Below are 20,164 nucleotides of genomic sequence, written 5' to 3' on the forward strand. Positions count from 1 at the left end.
AAACTAACCAAAACATAGCAAAGCTATCCAAAGTACTAGGCCCTAGAGCCAACTGAAAAATGCATGCCATGTCTTAAAACGCATGACGTGAAATACTGCACGTATCATAGTCTGAAAGCTTAGCTCCTTCCCCTTTCTCTACTATACATATCATCACTGGGAGAAAAGAGGAGAGGTGAAAAGCCACAGAGGTTTAGCCCAAGTTCCACACACACGGGAGGGCGAGAGATTTGCTCTATTTACGTCCATTTCATCCTGCAGAACTGTCACTCCTTGTGGAAAGTTACAGACTTCTAACTTTAAATTAAAGCATTTTCATAGTCTATGAGAACTTGGCATGCTGAACAAGCCTTGCAAAACCTTCCTGCGCAACCCTGGCGTGAAGCTATCACAAACACATCAGCCGACCCACAACTCGCTCTGAGCAGGGACAAGGGTGAACTTGCACTTTCTGGAAATTACAAAATCACCTTTTTGAAACGCCTGCTATCCTGTCCTAGGACAGACAGGGAGGAGACAAGCGAATCCATGAGCTAACGCTCCTCTCACTTCACCTGAACAATGACTGTACACCCGGAAATGCACAGACCATAGCTCCGAAGGGCGGCGGCCGGGCTCGGCCTGGCATCCCGCATCATCTTTCGGGAACAAATATAACACACACCCCGCCCGCCTCCCGCACGGAGCGGGGTGCTGCTGCCCTGTCCCCATCCGCCGGATCGGCGGATACTCCCCGGCACAACGGCCCCCGGACTGGGTGGGGGGATGCTCCATCCCTGGCCCGGGCTGGTTCCCCCTGCCACCGTACCCAGGCTCCCCCGAAGGAGCGGGCTACTGCCCCAGCACAGCTCTCCCGGGGGCCGGCCAGGGCCGGCACCGCGCCCCACCAGCTCCCTCCCGGCTTCCTCCTCCCTGCAAGACTCATCGTGGCGGCTCCGCCTCCCGCTTCCCGGGAGCCGGGGGAGGCTGCTCTCTGCGAGGAGGAGAAGTCGCTGCTCCGTAAGGCTGAAGGAGGAGCGGGCTGCGGCGATCTGGAGGGGAGGCGGGCCCGGGAAGAGCGGAAGAGAGGCGGGGGAGAAAGGCGAGAAGAGCGGCGCTCCGGGGTCCCCTGCGCCCGGGGAACAGACGGCGCGGCCGCCCCGGGCTGCGGAGTGCGAGGATGAACGGCGGAGATGGTGGAGGCCGGGCGGGATCTATCAGTTACGCCCTTCCCTCTATCCCTTCCAATAAGCTCCCGGACTTGCGTTTTATCAGCCGTGGCGCTTATGGTACCGTGTCGGCGGCCCGCCACGCCGACTGGAGGGTCCCGGTAGCCCTCAAATGCCTGCAGGGGCCGCTGCTGGACAGGTAACGGGAAAGGGGGGACCGCCGGGATGAGGCGTCAAGGGGTGGGGAGCTGCCCGGGGGGGAAGGACAGAGCTGAACCCGCCTTTCCCCTAAACCAGGAGGGGGGTCCCGCGCTCTTGCGTTGCCGGGACACTCCGTGAGCGTGTCCCCTGGGGCGAAGCTGGGTGTCTCAGGTTGATGGATCAGAGAGTGTGCGTCTCGGTGGGCAGCGCTCCTGTACATCCAAGGGCAAAGCAGATCCCACGAAGAGTGATTTCGCCTTGAGCCAAGGAAAGCACGGAGCAGCCCCGGAGCTTCCTCTCTTTCCGTGGTTGGAAATGGGTGGTTTCGGTCTCTGCCTGTGAGACGCTGAGCAGCTTGCCTATTTTGAAGGCTTTTAAGGAAAAGCGGTTCATGCTGAAGGTGGGATTTGCACAGTTCAGCTTCTGTCTGGGTCTGTTGGTTGCTAACCATTTTGCTGAAGTATCAGCAGGGTATTAAAATGCAGTGATTACTACAGATTTGTTTACAGAGGGAGAGAGAACATAAGCCATATATCTGTGTCTATTAGCGACTGCTTCTAGCTCCTAGAAGAAGCTTCTCCAAGATCATACACAATTGATATTTTTCCTTGCTCCAGATCTCACAGTTCTGAGAGAAGCTAGTTTAAAATAACAGCCTTGTAGGCTCCAAGTGCAACTGATATTTTCCATTAGCTCTTGTAGTATTTACGTTCCCAATTTTCCTGGGCCCAAGCAACCGTGTGTTTATTACAGGAGCTGTTACTCCATGTAATGAGGCAACACGTAACAATTTTTCATCCATCAATACCTGTTTATTCCCTGTTGTGCCTATTTTTTATCCTGTCAATGCAGGTTTGCCTCTTAGGCTGTCTGAAGCCTACCCAACTTGTAAACTTGCCTCTCGTATCTTATCTAATTGTAGTTAAACTTTACTGCCTCGGGTTTCTTTGATCTAGTACGGGGCATTTAGGCAGAATACCTTCACTCAGAGTAACAAGACTTCAAGTCTTGTGACCCAGTATGCTAGGCTATAAGATAAATTGGTTTAAGCTATTTGACCTCTTATTCCCCAGGTGTGTACACACCGGCTTTATCTCTGAAATCTTGCCAGAAATAAATGGAATCTCAGTTATGTGTTTAACCAGGAATATTGTATTCTCTGACAAGTTTATTGTTGGTTAGTTTGTTGGCGTTTTTTTCTTTAATTTAAATGCTGCTTAAATCCCTGCTAATCAGAAATACAATGTTTATCCTCTGAACTCAGTTGGGAGAAACCAAATATTATTTTAGCCTTGCAAGAATTTAGATTAGTGTGACATCTAACCTGTGGAATCATGATGAAAAGGGCAACTGACATAATCAAAATTATTCAGCTTCCTACCATATATCATACAAAGCTTGTAAGTCCTATCAGAAGACCAAAAGCCTGTAAGCAATCTGTTACACCTTAGTCTCTGCAGCAAGTTGGTTGTATAGTAGGCAACATAAAATGCCATCCTGTAAATATTGTCAAGAAAAGGGAAGCATTCACAGTGTAGTTAATTCCCCAAACAGGAATCCTGCGCCATGAATCCCAGAACTCGGTGTGTGACCAGCCAAAGAGCAATGCCAGTTGGGTAGTTGTCGTGGGCCTGTGCTAATTTAGGAATTACTCAATGTCCTTCTGATAAGGAACAGACAAAGGTGAAGTGACCTACAGACACAGGAATAGACCTTGATACGTTGCAACTCCTTTCCTGGCTACAGCTGAATCCCATGCAGATGTGCCTCACAGTCTGGGAAAACCCCGAGCTTTCTTACACCTAGTCTTTTCTAGAGAGAGGGAGGAAGGGTAGTTGTGTCATTTGTCCCATACATTTCATGAAGGCTACCTTTTTATTTCTGTCATAACCTAGAGTTTCTTATAATAGAAGCCCTTTTCCATCACACAGATAAGGACCAGCAGTTGCCCTTAATTTCATATCCACCTAAATTTGAAGTTTTCCTGTCATAGAAGCCAGGGGCTTTACTTCTCTAGGCTTCTTTTCCCCATTTACTCTGATGTCCTTTGTTTTCTTTGTAAGGGCTAGATCTACACTGATGCGTCCAGACTGACATGAGCACTTCAGTGTATGCCCTGACTTAGATGGACACAAGACAGCTCTCACCTGGGAACTATACAGCTGCATTAACATGGCGCTGTGCTGAGCACATTGTGGTGGCTATAGTTGTGGCTTGTACACAGCCATGCCCCAGCAGAGCTGTATTGCTTCTGAATCAGTCTGGCTCACATCCAAAGGATCAATCTTAGATATGTTGTAAAAGTCCTGTATTTGGATATTCTTGTCACATACCTGTACCTGTATCAGTCTCTACTGGCATGAAATCTGATTATTATTTTTTATTAGGATTATCCTTCATGGTCCAAGTATCTTCACTGATCTGTGAATCAACTGAATGATCAATTTATGTGAAAAGAAAACATAGCTGGTCATTCCTTTTCCTTCAGAAACAGAAGGTGCATTCCTTTATTTTAGTGCACATCAGTGTCCACTAAATTTAAATGGTTGGGGAATTGTGATATTAAAATCTCCACTCTGTAGAAGGTAAATATTGGTCCTCAGTGAAAACTCAGGTTTGAAGATGGGCAGTGAAATAGGACAAATGTAGCTGGTTATTACTGTTATGGTCGTACAAGACTGTGAAAGTCAGAGTTCTGACTGTTATCCTTATTTACTGGAATCATGGATTAAATGTCTGATGGAAATAGTGATACAACAAAACTGGGGAAGCTATCTTGTATTTGCATTTGCAGATTCTAATTGTTCTTACAGTATGTTTTTATCAAAACATCATTGTGGGAATCAAATGGTGAAATGCGGTTGTATTATATGTAGGTATATACTTTTAAAGAGAATATAGGGAACCCAACATTGGCTTTAATTGTCCTAGTATTGCTATGATAATGTTGTTTGTTTGTTTTCTTTAAGTGATAGAAACCACCTTCTAAAAGAAGCAGAGATATTACACAAAGCCAGGTTTAGTTACATTCTGCCAATTTTGGGAATTTGCAACGAGCCTGAATTTCTGGGGATAGTAACAGAATACATGACAAACGGGTCATTAAACCAGCTTTTACATGGGGTAAGTGTACTTACAGTCTTTAAATACAGTTCTTGGTTGTGTCAAATAGACTGTGATTTCCATACTTACAGGAAGTAGTAAAGTGTATTATTAGTAATATTTCAAGTTAAAGGAGAGTTGTTTCAACTGGTAGTTTTTGGTGCTCAGACAGACTTTCTGCATCCCAAGAAGATAACCAAACTCATCAGAATTCAGTTCTATTACATTTTTTCCTTTGATGTCATCACCTATAACTGGCTTTGTGTTTAATTATTAATGCTATCACTTTAAAGTCTCTGTTGTTGTCTAATTAGAAGCTGAAATAATTCTGCTTCCTTCAGCCTGGGTTTCAGAATTATTGCCAATGTAAATGTCACATAGAGGAGGCTTTTTCCTGAATTTGATTTTTCCTGAATTTGAATCCTTGTTAATAAATAAATAAATAAATAAATAAATAAATAAATAAATAAATTTGAAGAATTTTACTTTAGTTAAAAGAAGTCAAATATTGCTGACCTAAACAGAGATATTTCTACCAGATCCTGCTCTCAGGAGTAAGTTCCTGTGCTGAACTCTCAGCTGCTCCCATTAGCTTGGTATGAGCATCTAGTGTTGATACTGTAAAGCTGCTGTACCTTTAATCAGTGCGAATCTCATGCTCAGCTGTTTTTCATAAGGGCATTAGTGGCAGTCTAACTTTTAAGATTTCAGTTTACTGCCTTACTCTTGGTGTATTAATATTTATAAAGGTAGTATTTTGTGCTTGGTTTCACTGCAGCTTTCCCCCCGTCCCCAGTGTCAGTCGAAAATATGATTCTTGCCATCCTTTGTGTAGTACTCGTAAACTGTGGGTTACAAGTTTCATACGGAGTTCATTTGTAAATCGTATTTCCATATGAACGAATAATGTAGCAAATGTCCTACATCATATAGCAGTCATGAACTATTACATGAATGTCAGGGAATAGAAACAACACTGCATCATTAATGTTTATATATTTGTTTTAACAGCTAACCAGTCTTAATGCTCAGGATTTCATGTAATATATGTTTTAAAGGATTACTGCTTGTCCAAGTCACTTTCTTCTTCTTACAAAAGTCTTTGTGATGTGCTGTTAGATCAGACTAGAGGATTATATTCTGGTTTTGTGGTTGTATCTTGGCAGAAAGATCTATATCCTGACATTCCCTGGTGCCTGAGATTCCGCATTCTTTATGAAATTGCTTTGGGAGTAAACTATTTGCACAACATGAATCCTCCATTGCTGCACCATGACTTGAAAACCCAGAATATTTTGCTGGATGATGAGTTTCATGTCAAGGTAGATTTATTTTATTCTTATGTTCTTTAGTATCCAGACTGAGTTAAAATGTTTTAATTATTTTAGAAGAGGAGGAGTGAGGATGTGGCCATACAGAGCAGATATAATTATATGATAAGACGCTTTCTTCTGTCCTTGCAGAAAGAACTTTTGAGTTTTTCTTTTGAAAACTCTGCTTTGCTCAGGTGTGAATATGCTCCATCTGAAAAGACCAAAAAGACAGAATTGGGGCTGTTTCTGCTAGAGCAGTAGCTGATACTTAATAGCAGTGACACTCTCATTTTCAGCCTCCCAGCTGTAGCTACATCTGGCCCCTTCTGAGAAGAAAATAGAAAGTGTTCCTGTCTGAGATGCTCAGACAAGTTAGTTCTGGAGGACAGTAGGTCAAATTCAAATTTTAATACCCCGTTTGATATTTATCATGTGATATGTACATATATGTTGGATGGAGTCTTGGGTGCAATGGCTTAGTGTGAGGTGTCACTGCCCATGGCAGGAGGGCTGGAACTAGATGATCTTAAGGTCCTTTCCAACCCTAATTATTCTATGACTCTATGTTCTGTTAGAGTAGCATAAGAACATGTAAAACATAACTTTAAGTGCTTGAAAACATTAAGTGTTCAAAAAACATGTAGACGAAGCTTTAGTGGTGGTCTTGGCAGTCCTGGGGTAATGGTTGGACTTGATCTTAAAGGTCTTTTCCAGCCTAGCTGGTTGTATGATTCTGTGACAACTGTGAAATCTGAACATGTGGGAAGATGGCTTTTGTGAAACTCCTTAGAGCAAGCAAGCAAGCAAGCACACATAGAGAAGTAACATTCATTTATTTAAAATATCACTGCCATGATGTGAAAAAGAGGCTAAAAGTACTTCTGACAAAATGGTTACATGCTTCCATAACTGCAAGAATTTTTGGGTTTTTTTTTTTTTCAAACTTCTGTTTTTTAAAATTGATAGAATATGCTATTCAAGTAAACATGAAATAAGAGGTTTTTTGTACTTAATTTATACTTGAATGACAAATGTGTCATCTGTTACCATGAGATTAATCTTTTTGTGAGTCCTTTGACAAAGATCAAAGATCCGGTGCTGATTTCTTTCTCCACTGCAAAAACATTTTTCTTGGCAATGAGGTGCCTTACACAGCTTTGTCTCTGCTCACGCCCTCAGGAGGTCATACCTCCTCCCACTCAGTTGTGCTGGTATTGCCATCTCTTGAGCTTCCTGTTAAACCTGACTGGGGACCTGGTGCAAGTAATTTTTTATCTACTCTTTTTTTAATCCCTAACAGCATTGGTATGGTCTGGTGCTCTGCTTAACAACATCTAAACAGTTGCTTGCTGGGGCAATTGAAGGGAAGTGGTTAACTCTTGAATACCTGCCCTACCTCCTGTAAGGAGTCTGGAAGACTGTCATTACGGTTTTTGAGTGTTTTGGGGAGATAAGCAAGATTCTCCAAATTAGGACAGGAAATACAAGGAATTGGCATGCAATGCATGCAAAATAGAATGCATAACAGTAACACCATTCATAGAGTGCTGCTGACTGTCCCAGATCTGCTGAATGAGCAAGATAACACGACAGTGAGGAAGGCTTGATGAGAGTAAGTTGTAGGGAAAGCAAGGTTATTTTTTACTGTGGATTTTGACTGTGTGCTCTCCAGAAAGCTTATTTCTGTTATCTTTGCTGCCACAGTGCTCGCACAGGCATCTTTGTTGAGAATGTTTTTGCTGTTAGGCAAATGCTGGACAAGTGCAGAGCTGGCTGCTTATCTTTCTCCCTTGTGCGCCAGACACTCTGCAGCTCAGTCAGCCAGTGTATTCTGCTGGCTGTTTGTCCCCTTACCCATAACCTAGCCTGATCTTGCACCCTGACTTGCGGATATCTGGGAATGTAAATTAATGTCAATTAATTCTTTATGTAGATGCACTGTAAACTCTGTAGGAAGGGACAAGGCCCCAGACTGTACAATAAAGAAAATATTCAGCAACTTTTTGAAGCACAGAATATCAGAATGTCAAATCTATTAATGTATTAATCTATTAATATTTAATCTATTAATTCTATTAATCTAAGAATTTCATAGTTTTGGGGGTGAGGTGAAGTGCCCTAAATTTTTTCTATGAGCACAACTGTCTTGGGCTATCTGCAAGCTGTTACATAGAGCTATTACGATTTATACTAAATTTGTGCTTTTCCACAACCAGGGAGCTGGAAGTACTCAGTGGGTTTTTTTGTTTGTCTAATAGCTGTCAGCCGATAAATGCAATTTTTCTTCTCAGAACAACTGATCTGTCCTTTCCAGATTGCAGATTTTGGCATGTCAAAATGGCGTGTCATATCCATGTCACAATCACGAAGTGAAACCTCTTTACCAGAAGGAGGGACAATTATCTATATGCCACCTGAAGATTACAATCCCAGTCAGAAAACCCGTGCAAGTGTAAAACACGATATCTACAGGTAAGTCATGTAGTTCTCAAGTAGGCTTTGCAATTTGAATTCAAATTTGATTTACTGAACTTAGATTTTAACATATTTTCAGCAATTTTATTATTTTCAGTAGTAGTAGTATCACAGGTGCATAAGCAAATTGAATCGGGAAAAAAATAATTGTAGGTGGATTTAATGACTCATCGTTTCTTTAGGAAACACTGTGACAAGTGTAATGCTCCAGAAATCAAGCCAGAGCTACAGAAACAGGGAAGACTGGTTTCTATAAATGAGTGTACATATACAGATAGTGTAGGGAAGGAAAAAAGCTGTTCACACCATTATCTCATTGCACATACCTTTGTAATTTGAGTGGATCAATTAACATCATTTGCAGAATGTACTCAAGGGAAATAAGAAAACATTTTTTTTTTTAAGTGGTTAGGAGAAGAAAAGTAGGGTAATGAGGCTGGAGGACATAATTAGACAGATTTCCTTAAGGAATAGCTTATTTTACGAAAGTTCAGGTAGATTTGTGTTAGTCATTTCTGAGTAGTAGAAGTAATAGAATAGGAAGTAGTAGAGTAGTGGCAACCCTTATAACAAAACAGTAATTGCTCTTAGTGTTAGATTTATAACTGTATTTTGGTGAAAGATGAATCAGTCTCACAGGGTCTTACTGACTTCCAGGGAGACCACTACTTCCCTTAATTAGTCCTTATGCTTATGGGGCACATAAAGTTCCTTGACTTTCTTGTCCAAAGAATAGAGATGGTAACATACCTGCTTTCCTCACCCTTTGCTAAGAAAAGCTGGACTAGGAAGACGCTGAAAAGGAATAATGGCATATTATGGGGGGAAAAATGGAGTGGCTGGAGGTTTAATGAGTGCAGATGAGGAAGGCAGATGTTTCTTAGAAATAAAAAAGTGTGCAGAGGAATAACAACCAAATAGGAGAAAATAAGAAAGAAAAGATCCATAGAAGGGCTTAGAAAACTGATAAATTAGGAAGGGATTGTTTGAAAAGACAGAAAAGAAACTGAGACAATATCATGAGTGATGGCAGTTCAAGGCAAGAAAACGTAAAGGTAGAAAAACAGTGAAAGAAATGACTGCCAGAAAGGTCACAGAGGAAGGTCTGTGCTCAGGATCAGAAAGAGGTGCTATGAAGCAGAAATAGGAAAGGAAAACGTGAATAGTGTAAAGGAGATTCAGCAGGAAGTGGTATGCTACAGTGTTGTAGAATTGAGAAAATAGCCTGTAATTTTAGAGAGATACCAAACTGAATGAAAGGCTAGGTGTCTGATTAACTGACCACAGAAGATACTGCTGAATATTGTTGAGATATTGAAGCTAATTTGTGAGTAAAGATCTTTCTTAAACAAATCATTTAAACAACAGTCGAGCAGCATTAACATTTATAAAGGGAACAATTTGCCATGCCAGAAAAATCAGCCTGCATTAATTTCTCAGGAATGCACCAAAAGCAGGCTTTCTAACAGGGAGGACTGCTTTCATTAAAATTTACTTGAATAAATTTTATCATTGATGAACGTTATGTTGTGAACGAAATAAGCAGTTAGGAAAGCTCAATTTATCTGATTGATTTTAAGCGTCAGTTACTTCGTTCTTTTTTCTTATTATTATTCCTAATTGATAGCTGTTGTATGATGTAGTGCTTAAAGGCAGTTAAATGTAAACTGAATGCAAAATTTGGTACTTTTTAGTGATGCAGGAAAATACTGTCTTTGTGTACAGTTGGGTGAGCAAACATTCTGATAAGTATAATTCTTCTTCAGAAAAAAAAAATCTTTGCATAGTTTTATTTTTATTGCTTCAGTGGAAAATGGATTTCAGTTTTTTTGAAGAACAATTTAAAAAACTTTTCGAAGCCATCATCCCTGGTAGAAACCTGCTTCCCATGGGAATGTCACAAGAGTGTTGATCCAGACTGTAGAGATGCCACAGTACTGCAGTTAAGACAGAGCAGCTGGGAATCTGGGGCTCACTGGAATTTGCATACTGAGATTTAAACTGTGTGTAGGTAATTCACAACATACTAGTAGAGCAGAGCTATTGCTAATAGGAAATTATATGCCATGTATCTTTTTTGTTCTTAATATTATTAACCGGTTCTAGCTGAAGTGACTGTTTAAAATTCTGATAGTTTTCGTATATTGAGGTCATCACTGTAGCTAGCTATAGTCAGTCCTGTGTGTGCATTTGGGATCATTTTAGCAAAACATTTTTAGTAAAATGTAAAGCCAAGCACATAGTGTGTTGGTAATCTGAAATAACATCTTCTATACGTTTTATACTTTAAACAGCTATGCAATTATTATGTGGGAAGTGATGTCAAGGAAACAGCCATTTGAAGGTAAGGCCATGTCTTGGCTTTTATTTATTTTTCCAGCCTTATTTTACATAAGGCTTAACCTGAGAAATGGGTACCTGGGGACTTCATTTTCGGAGTTACTTTTTAATGACTCAACTTTTAAGCTTATTGAAAAGGACTTTGAGTTACTTCTAATATTAGACTCTTTTTTTCTGCATATTTTTTAAATTGCAATGTTTAATAAATTAAAAAATATATTTCTTCATTAAAAGAGGAATATAACCTTATTTTGGTGAACTATAAATGCACTGTCTGCAAACTATATTACTTTTCCTATAGTGAGCTACTTATATTACATATATTTCTAATGACTTCACGATGTCTATTTTGACAGAAGTTATAAACCCCTTGCAGATAATGTATAGTGTGTCACAAGGACAGCGACTAGACTTAAGTGAAGAAAGTTTATCAATGGACATTCCTCATCGAGTGATCATCATAAAATTGATAGAAAGTGGATGGGCGCAAAACCCAGATGAAAGACCATCGTTCTTAAGTGAGTTTGCTTTGCATCATGATTTTTTTGCCAGCTTTCTGTTGAACATGGTACTTACAGAGCAAAGTTATAGTCAGAAAAGGGAAGTTTTCAAGATGTCGAGATGTACGTGCTCTTCTTGTTGCATATGCTAAAGTATTTGTTTGCTACCACCATGTCTGTAAACAAAATTTATGAATGGAACTTCACATGTACCCTTAAAAAAAATTTTTAGCTGGAGTGTTTTGCATTTGCCATCTCTAATTTACTTGTAAAAAAGCAGCATGCTTTGTGTAACTACTTACACTTGGCTTTTTTTGTTTATTGTTGAAGGGAACATCTTACTTTTTAAGAAGGGGGGAGAAGTGTAGAATAAGTACTGTGGGATTTATGAGCAAGCTGACAAACACACCAAAACCCATTGGACATCAGATAAGCTATAGTGACTTCATCTTGTGTTTACATCTCAGTATAAATCTTTTTTATTGAGACTTTATCTTTGCTCCACTCCCAGATCAAGCAGAAACTGGTAGGACCCACGTGCTTAACCACCCTTGCTTTGTCCCGTTTTTTTTCCATGACACTAAATATAGATACTTGCAGCCTTTTTACAGTGGATTGCAGAATTTAGAGAAAAAGACTGAGGTGCAGATTTGTAGAGGTTAGAGTGCTGTAGTGTGAGCTGCAAAAAATTTCGATTTTTTTGCAAACCTGTGTTTGTTGCACTTAACTGAGATACTTGGTGCATGTTGAGTCCAAATTCGTCCGTCCCCCCCATCCCCCAGCAATTTCTCAACGTGCTTATTTTTGTGGTGACTTCTGGTTCTTTGGCTGTTGTGGAAAGGTAATTCCATTAAAATTGGCAGAAACTGCTTACCTGTTTTCAACTGTGAAATTTCCTCTTGTGAGTGTTGCTGTGGTCACTAATGTCAGTGTAGTGAGGCTAACAGTATTTCCTGCAGCTGCCTCACAGTGCTTGTTTAAATTTGTGTGTGCTTTCAAATTTTCCTCCCTGCGCCTTTAGAAAACACAATCCTAATTCTGTAGGGAAAGCTGGATCACCTTGGAGAGGCAAAAACATAGAATAAGAGAGTTACTGAATGTATGCAAAGGTAGAACACTACAAAGAGCTCTGGCTTAAACAATTCTGTAAGTTTCTCAGTGCTTAAATTGAAAGTGTAGTGACTCAGACCTGAAGTAAATGGGGATTTTTAGGTTTTTCTGGTGCTTTTTGGTTTTGGATTTTGTTTTGGTTTCCTGAGGAGTTTTGTAATGTTACAAATAGAGAGGTCCACAGTCTTAAATGTTTCATTGTTGAACAGAAGTTTTACTTGAAAGCCTTTACAGGAATACTTCAAGTTGGAAAGTGTTAGAAAATTGCTGTTCAGATAGCTTAGAAAGAAATGTTCATAACTTCAGTTTTTCACATCAGTTTGAGAAAGGACAAAAAGGGACACATCCAAACACATAGAGTATCTTCATGCTCAATTTACAGTCCAAGATTATGTGACCTTTTTTTGAGGCAATTATTTTTTTATTAGGAATATTTTGAAATGTCAATTTATGTTGGCTTGAGTCTGGTTTGTGTGATTTTAAATTGTGAATTTATTTTTTTATTTTCCCAAGCAAGGAAATATAGCCATTCATAATATTTCCTAAAATCAAGAAGAGTAGAGATCATGGTGTTTCTTTGTGTATTCTTATTATCTTGTGCCAGTTAAACAAAACAAAATAGCAATCAAAGTCTGCAGTCACAGTGAAGGGATAATTATGTGGGATATGTTCTATATTAATGAGCTAACCTCAGTTCTTTTATTAGTGCTATGTGTGTGTAAGATGGTCTTTGAAGAAAAATGCTTTGTTTTTTCCTCTACTTTACTATTATAAAAAGAAAGTAGAAGTATCAGAATTGTTGCAAAATTAAGGGAAGTAAAGCTCGCTGATTGGGAAATTTTGCAATTACCATAGCACAGGGGGGTGGGGAGGGAGGAGGGGGGGAAGAACAAAACAACCAAGCCCCATTTTTGTTAAATAAACTTTAAATAGAAAATCTTGGTTCTGTTAACCTTGGTTCTGTTAAGGGGAACCTGTCTGTTCCCCTTATAAATAAGGAATAAAGACTACTTATCACCATGTTTCTGCATGTACTTGGAATGTATACCTAAGCTATTGATTATAATCAACAAAGATCAACAGTGCTAATATTTCATTGTGGAAAATGGAGTGGCAAACCTTTAAAACTCTGTTTTAGCTGATGTAAGAACAGTAAGAATCCCAGTATTGAATGTATGTCTTGAAGATGCTAGTGGAAAAAAGTTAATGTGGAAGAACGGTGGTAAAATTATAGTAAAAACTAGAAACATGTAAATAAGGATGTAGTGTGATGGATTTCTAGTATGGTGAATGGACTTTGCTGAACCGGTGGAGTTCATAGAAATGCAGTGGGATTGTGGCATGCCATCATCCTTTCCAGAGGTTTTGTTGTATTTCAGCACAGTTTCAAAGAAAACATTTTTACAATACATTCATCTGAAAATTTGAAATATTTAGTTTTGTATACCTCTAAGCATTGGAAAGAAAGGATGTATAGCACAGGTTGACAGCTGATCATTGAACTGTCACATCCCTCCCTATCTGAGCAGATGATTTTAGCTTCTCTTGATTTGCTGCCTATGCTGGGACTGAGGACAATATCATTTAGATTTACGATGTGATAGGTCAGTGACTTGACTATCTCATCTTCTCTGGCGCTGCTTCACAGCATCTATTCTAGATATTGCTGCGATGGCAGGTTGTTGTTATTTTTCTCATATGAATTTTTAGCACACCTGCTTGAATGAGAGGACAGCTGTTTGGTCCCATTTAGCTAATCAGTCAGGCTCGTTGGATCTATCTGGAAACATACCAAACTCACCCATCTATCCATTCCAGGAATGTGAGACTTGCAGTCTGGCACAGTCCTGGGTCTCTTTTGATACAGGGTGCCGAGGTGGCCAGATCAGGACAGGGTTTCTCCTGGTGATGTCAAAATGTTGCAACAGGTAAAAGGAAGAAACTTCTGTTTAGCAGCATAAGTGGTTTGATATGTATCAATAGACAAATTACTTTTGTAAATATAAAAAAGTAGCTTTATCAAATTAAAAGCTTAATTTCCACTTTGAACCCTTCATTAAACTATTCTTTCTTTGTTTAGAATGTTTAATAGACCTTGAGCCAGTGCTTCGAACATTTGATGAAATACCCATGCTGGAAGCAGTTATTCTATTGAAGAGATCAAAAGTAAGTGCCTGTCGCTACAGTTATGATTCGGTCAAATAAGTCAGTAACTTCTGCTTGGTAAAAGAAATGTAACCTCCTTTGTCATTTATCTACTCTTGTATCTGGCTGAAGCATGTGTCTGTACAGAGCTGTCATCTTGACTTTTAGCAAAAATTTAATACAGGTGAACATGTCTTTTCCAGTCACTATACGAATCACGATGTTTTTACAAGAGTGGAAAGCAAGCAGATGTGGAGCAGATATCACTAAATATACCTCTGAATCCCCACGAGGTAAATATTTTGCATAGTGCATTTGGTATGTCAGCATCATTAAAGATCCTGAGAGCTTAAAATGGGGGTCAACTTAGTAAGAGGGAATTGTTCTGTAGTTTACTTTCCTGTGCAGTTAGGAAAGGTATAAAATGCATTAGTAGACCCGGGCTGTAACAAATGCATAACCATATAGGTAAAGACAGTAAAGGGTGGGCAAGGAGAAATAAGAAGGGCATGTTCGGTATGTCCTCTGAATGTTGGAAAGCCATCCCCTTGAGGAGGAATGCGGTACACAAAGAATGCAACTTGTAAGAGATTGTCTTCTGCTCCCTTATGCCCCTACACAGCTTGCTTATATAGGCTCATACAGATTTGCTTTTATATTTTGATTCTTAATGCTGCTGCTTTTGGTTCTTACTGATAGTTAAACTTCCATACAAAATTGCTGTCAGCTTCAGGAAAACACAAATATTAGGATTACATAATTTCGTCTGGTTTGCTGCATTTCACTGTTGAGTGCTTAGCACAGAAAACGCAGTGGTGGGAAAGTACTCTGTAAAAAATTGCAACTTTATATAATGTGCCTTTTCAATATATGAAATATATTGAATAATGAATATATGGAATCATTTCAGGAAACATATTCTGGCTCCATTCAATGTGATGCACTTCCCCTTCGAAGCATCTCTCCAGATATATCAAGACCCAAGTCTGTTCCCATGTGTAATATCCTCTCATCAGGTAGAGATACTCATGACTTTGTGTAAATTTAAGTTGCCATTGCAGCTTTACACTCCCACTGTGACGTTACATTTGCACAGTAGAAAGTTGGATCTCTGTTTATGTCAGAAAAGACGTGTTTTGTAAACTTAGTGCTCTGGGTAAAAAAAAACTAGAATATCTGAGCTCTGATTTTCTGTTCTTGTCACTTGAGAAATACCCCCAGCTTCCAGCTTCAGTTTTCGTCTTCAGAGTTGTGAGTGCAAAGGTAGCATTTACTTGTCCCTTCAGACTCTTGTCAGTTTAGTTAATCGTTTGTGAACTACTTCTAAAGATAAAAAGCACCAAACATTTTGAGCCCCTTTTAAAGCCAAGTAAACTGAAAGTTTCTAATGCAGCCCAACCTATCAATCATTTTTAATTCAGTAAACAAAACAGCTTTAATAAATAGATTGCCTTGCAAAAATATCTGCACAGACCTTTTGTAGCTGTCGCCTTTTCTGATTAAAATTTGGAAAAATTCTCAGATAGAATTCAATTTTGAGGTTGTGACATCAGAAGCCAGAAAAAAAAGTGATGGGACCCAGATGGAATAGCAGTACATTGTGAAACTAAAACTGCCTTTAAGTTTCTTCTTTCAAAAGAATGAAAACATACATTTCAAAAGAATGCAGTATCCTTTGGCTTCACAAGGACCAGTGATGTGAAAGCAGACAAGACAATTGAGTTCACTGCTATAAAGTGGGGCATCAAAAAGTGTGCTGAGGTGCTGCAAAACGGGAGATATTCTGGTAGAGGTAGGAGGGCACAGGCAGTTTCTCTTCCAGTTCGTTTTTGAACACATCCACAATTCTGGGCTTGTATTCAGTGTACTAGAAAGATATAGCAGGAATTCCAGGGAAAATAAATTATGGGAGGCTTAAGGAATTTCAGTTAATGGAAAAGGCAGAAAGCAAATGTAGTGTAGTTTGGCTGTACCTCAACCCAAGCATTTATCTATACACATAGTATAAAATCTTAAAGGTTAAGAAAAGCTTGAGGTTACCAAGTTTAATAGGAATGTTGTGATGAATTTTAGAAAATTAAATATTAGCTTGAATATGAGCATGGACTGTAAATGTAATCAGACAAGATAATTGTAAGCATCAGCCCTTCTTGCTCCTGGTTCCTGTTACAAATTGTCATACCTGCCTGTGGAGGTTATTGGAAGTTATTATTGAGACTGTGGTGGTACAATTAATCTGACTGGTAAGTTGGTGGTCATTTTATAGAGTTACTGCTTAGGCTTTGTTGTATGTATGTATAGGTACTGTAAAGCTTATGAAAATAGTGTCTACAAAACCCTACAACAGCAGAAGTGTTTACAGCAGAAGTAAACTTTAAAAATACAAGGAATATCAGTCTTGCTTTCCATTGTAAAATTACTTGATGCAGATATTGGCATCGGGTCTTTTGAAATAACACAAAACCTCCCAGCTCACAGTCAAGCCCTGGTAAAAGATAAGGGACATAAATATACTCAGAACCTGAGTGTAAGGAATTTTGAAGTGAATTTGGGTTGTTTATGATTTGGTTTATGGAATTATTCTAAGTATTATTCTAAGTAGTCTCCAATGGCTGTATTTTATTTGAACATAGAAGTAATACAGCTGGCTCTTTGGTTGTTTATTTACTTTTTTTAGGTGGAAGTTCTGGGGGTCTACAGTCTCTCAGCAGTCAGAGCACGGATGAAAATATCTCTGTAACTCAGAGTGCCAAACTTCTTGTGCATCCATACAGTTGTTCTCCTTCATCTGACAAGAGTATTTCAGATGCCACAAATCCTGCATCATGTATGCTGCGGTCATCACCAGTTCCTTCAGGTACAGCAAACACTGATTTAATTCCAAACCCCACAATAACTGTCCTAGTGTCAGATATATATGTGTATGAAATAGGAACTTTAACTATTGTTCAACTGTAAAATGAAAACAAAGCATTCTACAAATTAACAGTGCAAGTAATTCTGTCCTTGTAGCCTTACATTACAAAGTAAAACCAATGTAAAATGTGACCAAGTACATGTACCTGTAGCTACTACCTTTTTTCACTCCTTTTAAGCAAACTTAATTCATGATGCCATCAGTCTTCCTTATCCCATTCCATTTCCTCATATTATTTCTCCTCTCTCCTACTACTGTAGCAATGCTGCAATCCAGCAGAACAGGAAAAAAAGTTAGTTTGAGCTTAAGTCATCTTGTTTCTTGTAACTTCTCATTTTTTAATCTTGTCAATCCTCCTCTTAGTAATTATGGGGCAAAGAGAAACGGCAGCTCTGTCAGCATCATTCCTTTAATGATTTTCTGTTAGCTGACAGCCCACTGCATTATATTCCTATGCATTCAAATAACTGTTAAAATTCTGCTTCCAGAAAAAATAACAAAAAGAAACTTTAGTGCATGATGAATTATTCAGATTCATTTTTTTTAATGGGCCATACAACTTTAATGGGCATGCAACTTTATAAAGATCTGCCGCATCATCTCTCTTCTAGAAACAATAGAACCTGACACCTTTTCACTATGTGAATCCTCAGCTTGAGGAAAATACACAGGAACTAAAAGGATATTTTCAGAAAACTTCAAAAAAAATCCCACTCCAAAGTGAGGTTGCCACCTTTCTCTTTTTTAGTATCAGGTCAGGTGTAACGTTGGAACAGGTTCCCACAGGGTCTGTAGAAGTCCCATCACTTGGGACTGGACAAAATTCAGCTGGACAAGGCACTGAGTAACCTTAGTTATCCTTGAAGTTATCCCCACTTTGAGCAGGCCATTAGACCAGAAGACCTCATTGAGGGTTCCTTCTGATCTAAGTTATTCTGTGATTCAGATAAAATAAATACTTCAACCACCAAATTTGAAACAATGGAACATTTTAAATGCAGATTATAGTAGTGAAAGGTTAAAAGCATGTTTAACAGTCTAGTATATTTCTGACAAAAAAAAAAATAAGTGTTAAACAGTTCTTTCTCAGCTTTGTCTTTGTTCTGTGGCACTATTTGTTGACAGTTACAATACTTCTTTTTTAATCCTCTCCAATCTCAGCTTTTGTTTTGGAAACCATACAACAGAATGTAGCTCATCAATGGATCCAAAGCAAAAGAGAAGAAATTATTGATCAGATGACTGAAGCATGTTTGAATCAGTCACTGGATGCTCTTCTAGCAAGATTTTTACTCATGAAAGAAGACTATGAACTTATAAGCACCAAACCTACAAGGACATCAAAAGTACGACAACTGCTTGATACCTCAGATAGCCAAGGAGAGGAATTTGCCAGAATTATAGTACAAAAGTTGAAAGATAACAAACAGCTAGGACTTCAACCTTATCCAGACATTGTTCCCAATTCTCTAAGACTGCATCTTTAAATTTATTTTCTATATGAAACCATGTGAATATTTCTTACAACATGATTCTTGTTTCTATATAGTAATTTTATATATGTACTGCTTTGTCTTTACTATGCCTTTGTAGAGTCTCAGAAATGACACTGAGTTCATCTAGACTGCACTTGGTGGGTTACCAATTCATTAGTTGGAGTGCAGCCATAATGCCAAACACTAGACACTTGTTGGCTCAGTTCATTAAAGTATTTTGTTTACACATGACACAGAAAAAAAACATTAAATGTTCCCTGGTTTACATATTTTCTGTTTATAGATATCCTTTCCTTTCATCTCACAGGATTCAAATGACCCAACTCAACCTGGAGTATTGGTTTTTCTCCCTGCACCTTGTCTTTTCAGTAGAGGAGGAAAAAAACCTAGATGCTGTATTTCAGTGCTTATATGCTGTGTGTACAGTAAATTTTCTTTCAGCTGTATCGACTAGTCCTTCTGAGATACCAGGGTTGAGAGGAAGGTGGGAAGAAGATTACATTGAATTTTTATAGGGTTTTTTTCTTGTTTTCGGTTTGGTTTTCCCATTTTGTTGCCAGGGCAAGTGCTTCACACCACTGTGTAAGAAGAATGTCAGTCCGAAGAGGAGCCCAAGGGCCTTGTGCTGATCATCTTTGTTCTGCTATGAACTGATACATCAGAAAGAATGCAGCTGTAACCTTTTACATTATTTGGTTATAACCACTTCAACTCTTCTTGAAGTCATAGTAGGATGAGATCCACATGCATCTTATACAAAAGCACCCGTAGTTCATACCTTTTTTACATTTTCTTAGTTAATGCCTCCCTTATCTTTGTAAATATTTCTCATCTCATGTTGCTGGATCAAACTTCTAATTCAATTTTATGTTTAGTATTTACATGATGAGCAGTAGTTTGGTTATGTACAAAGATCAAGTATGCACTGCCCTGCCAGGCTGGAAGTGATGTGAATGGGTCTAACCTGCCTAACCTCTGGACAACATCTCTGCCACCCGTTTTTGTCTGAGAGATGGTGTTAACATGTTGATGCAGAAATGGGGCCACCTGAGAGGAAAAGGTATGTGCTATTTATTTCAGGTCATTTCAGAAAGCTTTAGTGACTTTTACCCAGGTGGCTTCAAAACTAGTTAAAAAATAATAATAATGAAAAATTCAAGAGCAGGTTTTAATTTGTCAGAACACAGCATAGGCAAAATATTTCTAGCCAAAGCCCACCCCTCCAAGGAAACCCTGAGGCCACTCAATAGAAGAACTCAGTCCAATCTCCCTCTTCTTTCTTTGGACCCTGAGCCTCCCTTTCACAAAGGAGTAGAATCCATAATCCTGCCTTCTCCAGCATGTTAGGCACACACATTTCTTCAGGAGTGAAATGGAGGAGGGGACAGCCACACTCAGGACTTGAGGGGCACAGAAG

General features: G+C 39.1%; 1 protein-coding gene across 2 annotated transcripts; it reads left to right on the top strand.

Annotated features, from left to right (window-relative positions):
- The first annotated feature begins 651 nt into the window (after positions 1-651).
- Positions 652-19,016, top strand: RIPK2 (receptor interacting serine/threonine kinase 2). 2 transcript variants are annotated; one of them, XM_065668540.1, is made up of 11 exons: positions 652-1,347; positions 4,319-4,472; positions 5,618-5,773; positions 8,079-8,236; positions 10,534-10,583; positions 10,936-11,097; positions 14,270-14,355; positions 14,538-14,627; positions 15,245-15,350; positions 17,012-17,191; positions 18,413-19,016. In XM_065668540.1, exons 1-11 carry the CDS (start codon positions 1,160-1,162, stop codon positions 18,736-18,738), a joined length of 1,656 nt encoding a protein of 551 aa, XP_065524612.1. In that variant the 5' UTR covers positions 652-1,159; the 3' UTR covers positions 18,739-19,016. The 2 variants fall into 2 exon arrangements, with proteins under 2 accessions (XP_065524612.1, XP_065524613.1); XM_065668541.1 differs by lacking the exon at positions 652-1,347 and adding an exon at positions 1,478-1,749.
- The last annotated feature ends 1,148 nt before the right edge of the window (positions 19,017-20,164 follow it).

This window comes from Lathamus discolor, chromosome 2 (assembly GCF_037157495.1).
Source record: "Lathamus discolor isolate bLatDis1 chromosome 2, bLatDis1.hap1, whole genome shotgun sequence".
Lineage (NCBI taxonomy): Eukaryota > Metazoa > Chordata > Aves > Psittaciformes > Psittacidae > Lathamus > Lathamus discolor.

What these genes read in the sequence shown, in the direction of transcription:
- RIPK2 (XM_065668540.1), top strand. Translation starts at nt 1,160, where the DNA reads ATGAACGGCGGAGATGGTGGAGGCCGGGCGGGATCTATCAGTTACGCC. An exon ending in ATGATGAGTTTCATGTCAAG is followed by an intron (nt 5,774 to 8,078) that starts GTAGATTTATTT and finishes TGTCCTTTCCAG; the next exon opens with ATTGCAGATTTTGGCATGTC. An exon ending in GTGTAATATCCTCTCATCAG is followed by an intron (nt 15,351 to 17,011) that starts GTAGAGATACTC and finishes TACTTTTTTTAG; the next exon opens with GTGGAAGTTCTGGGGGTCTA.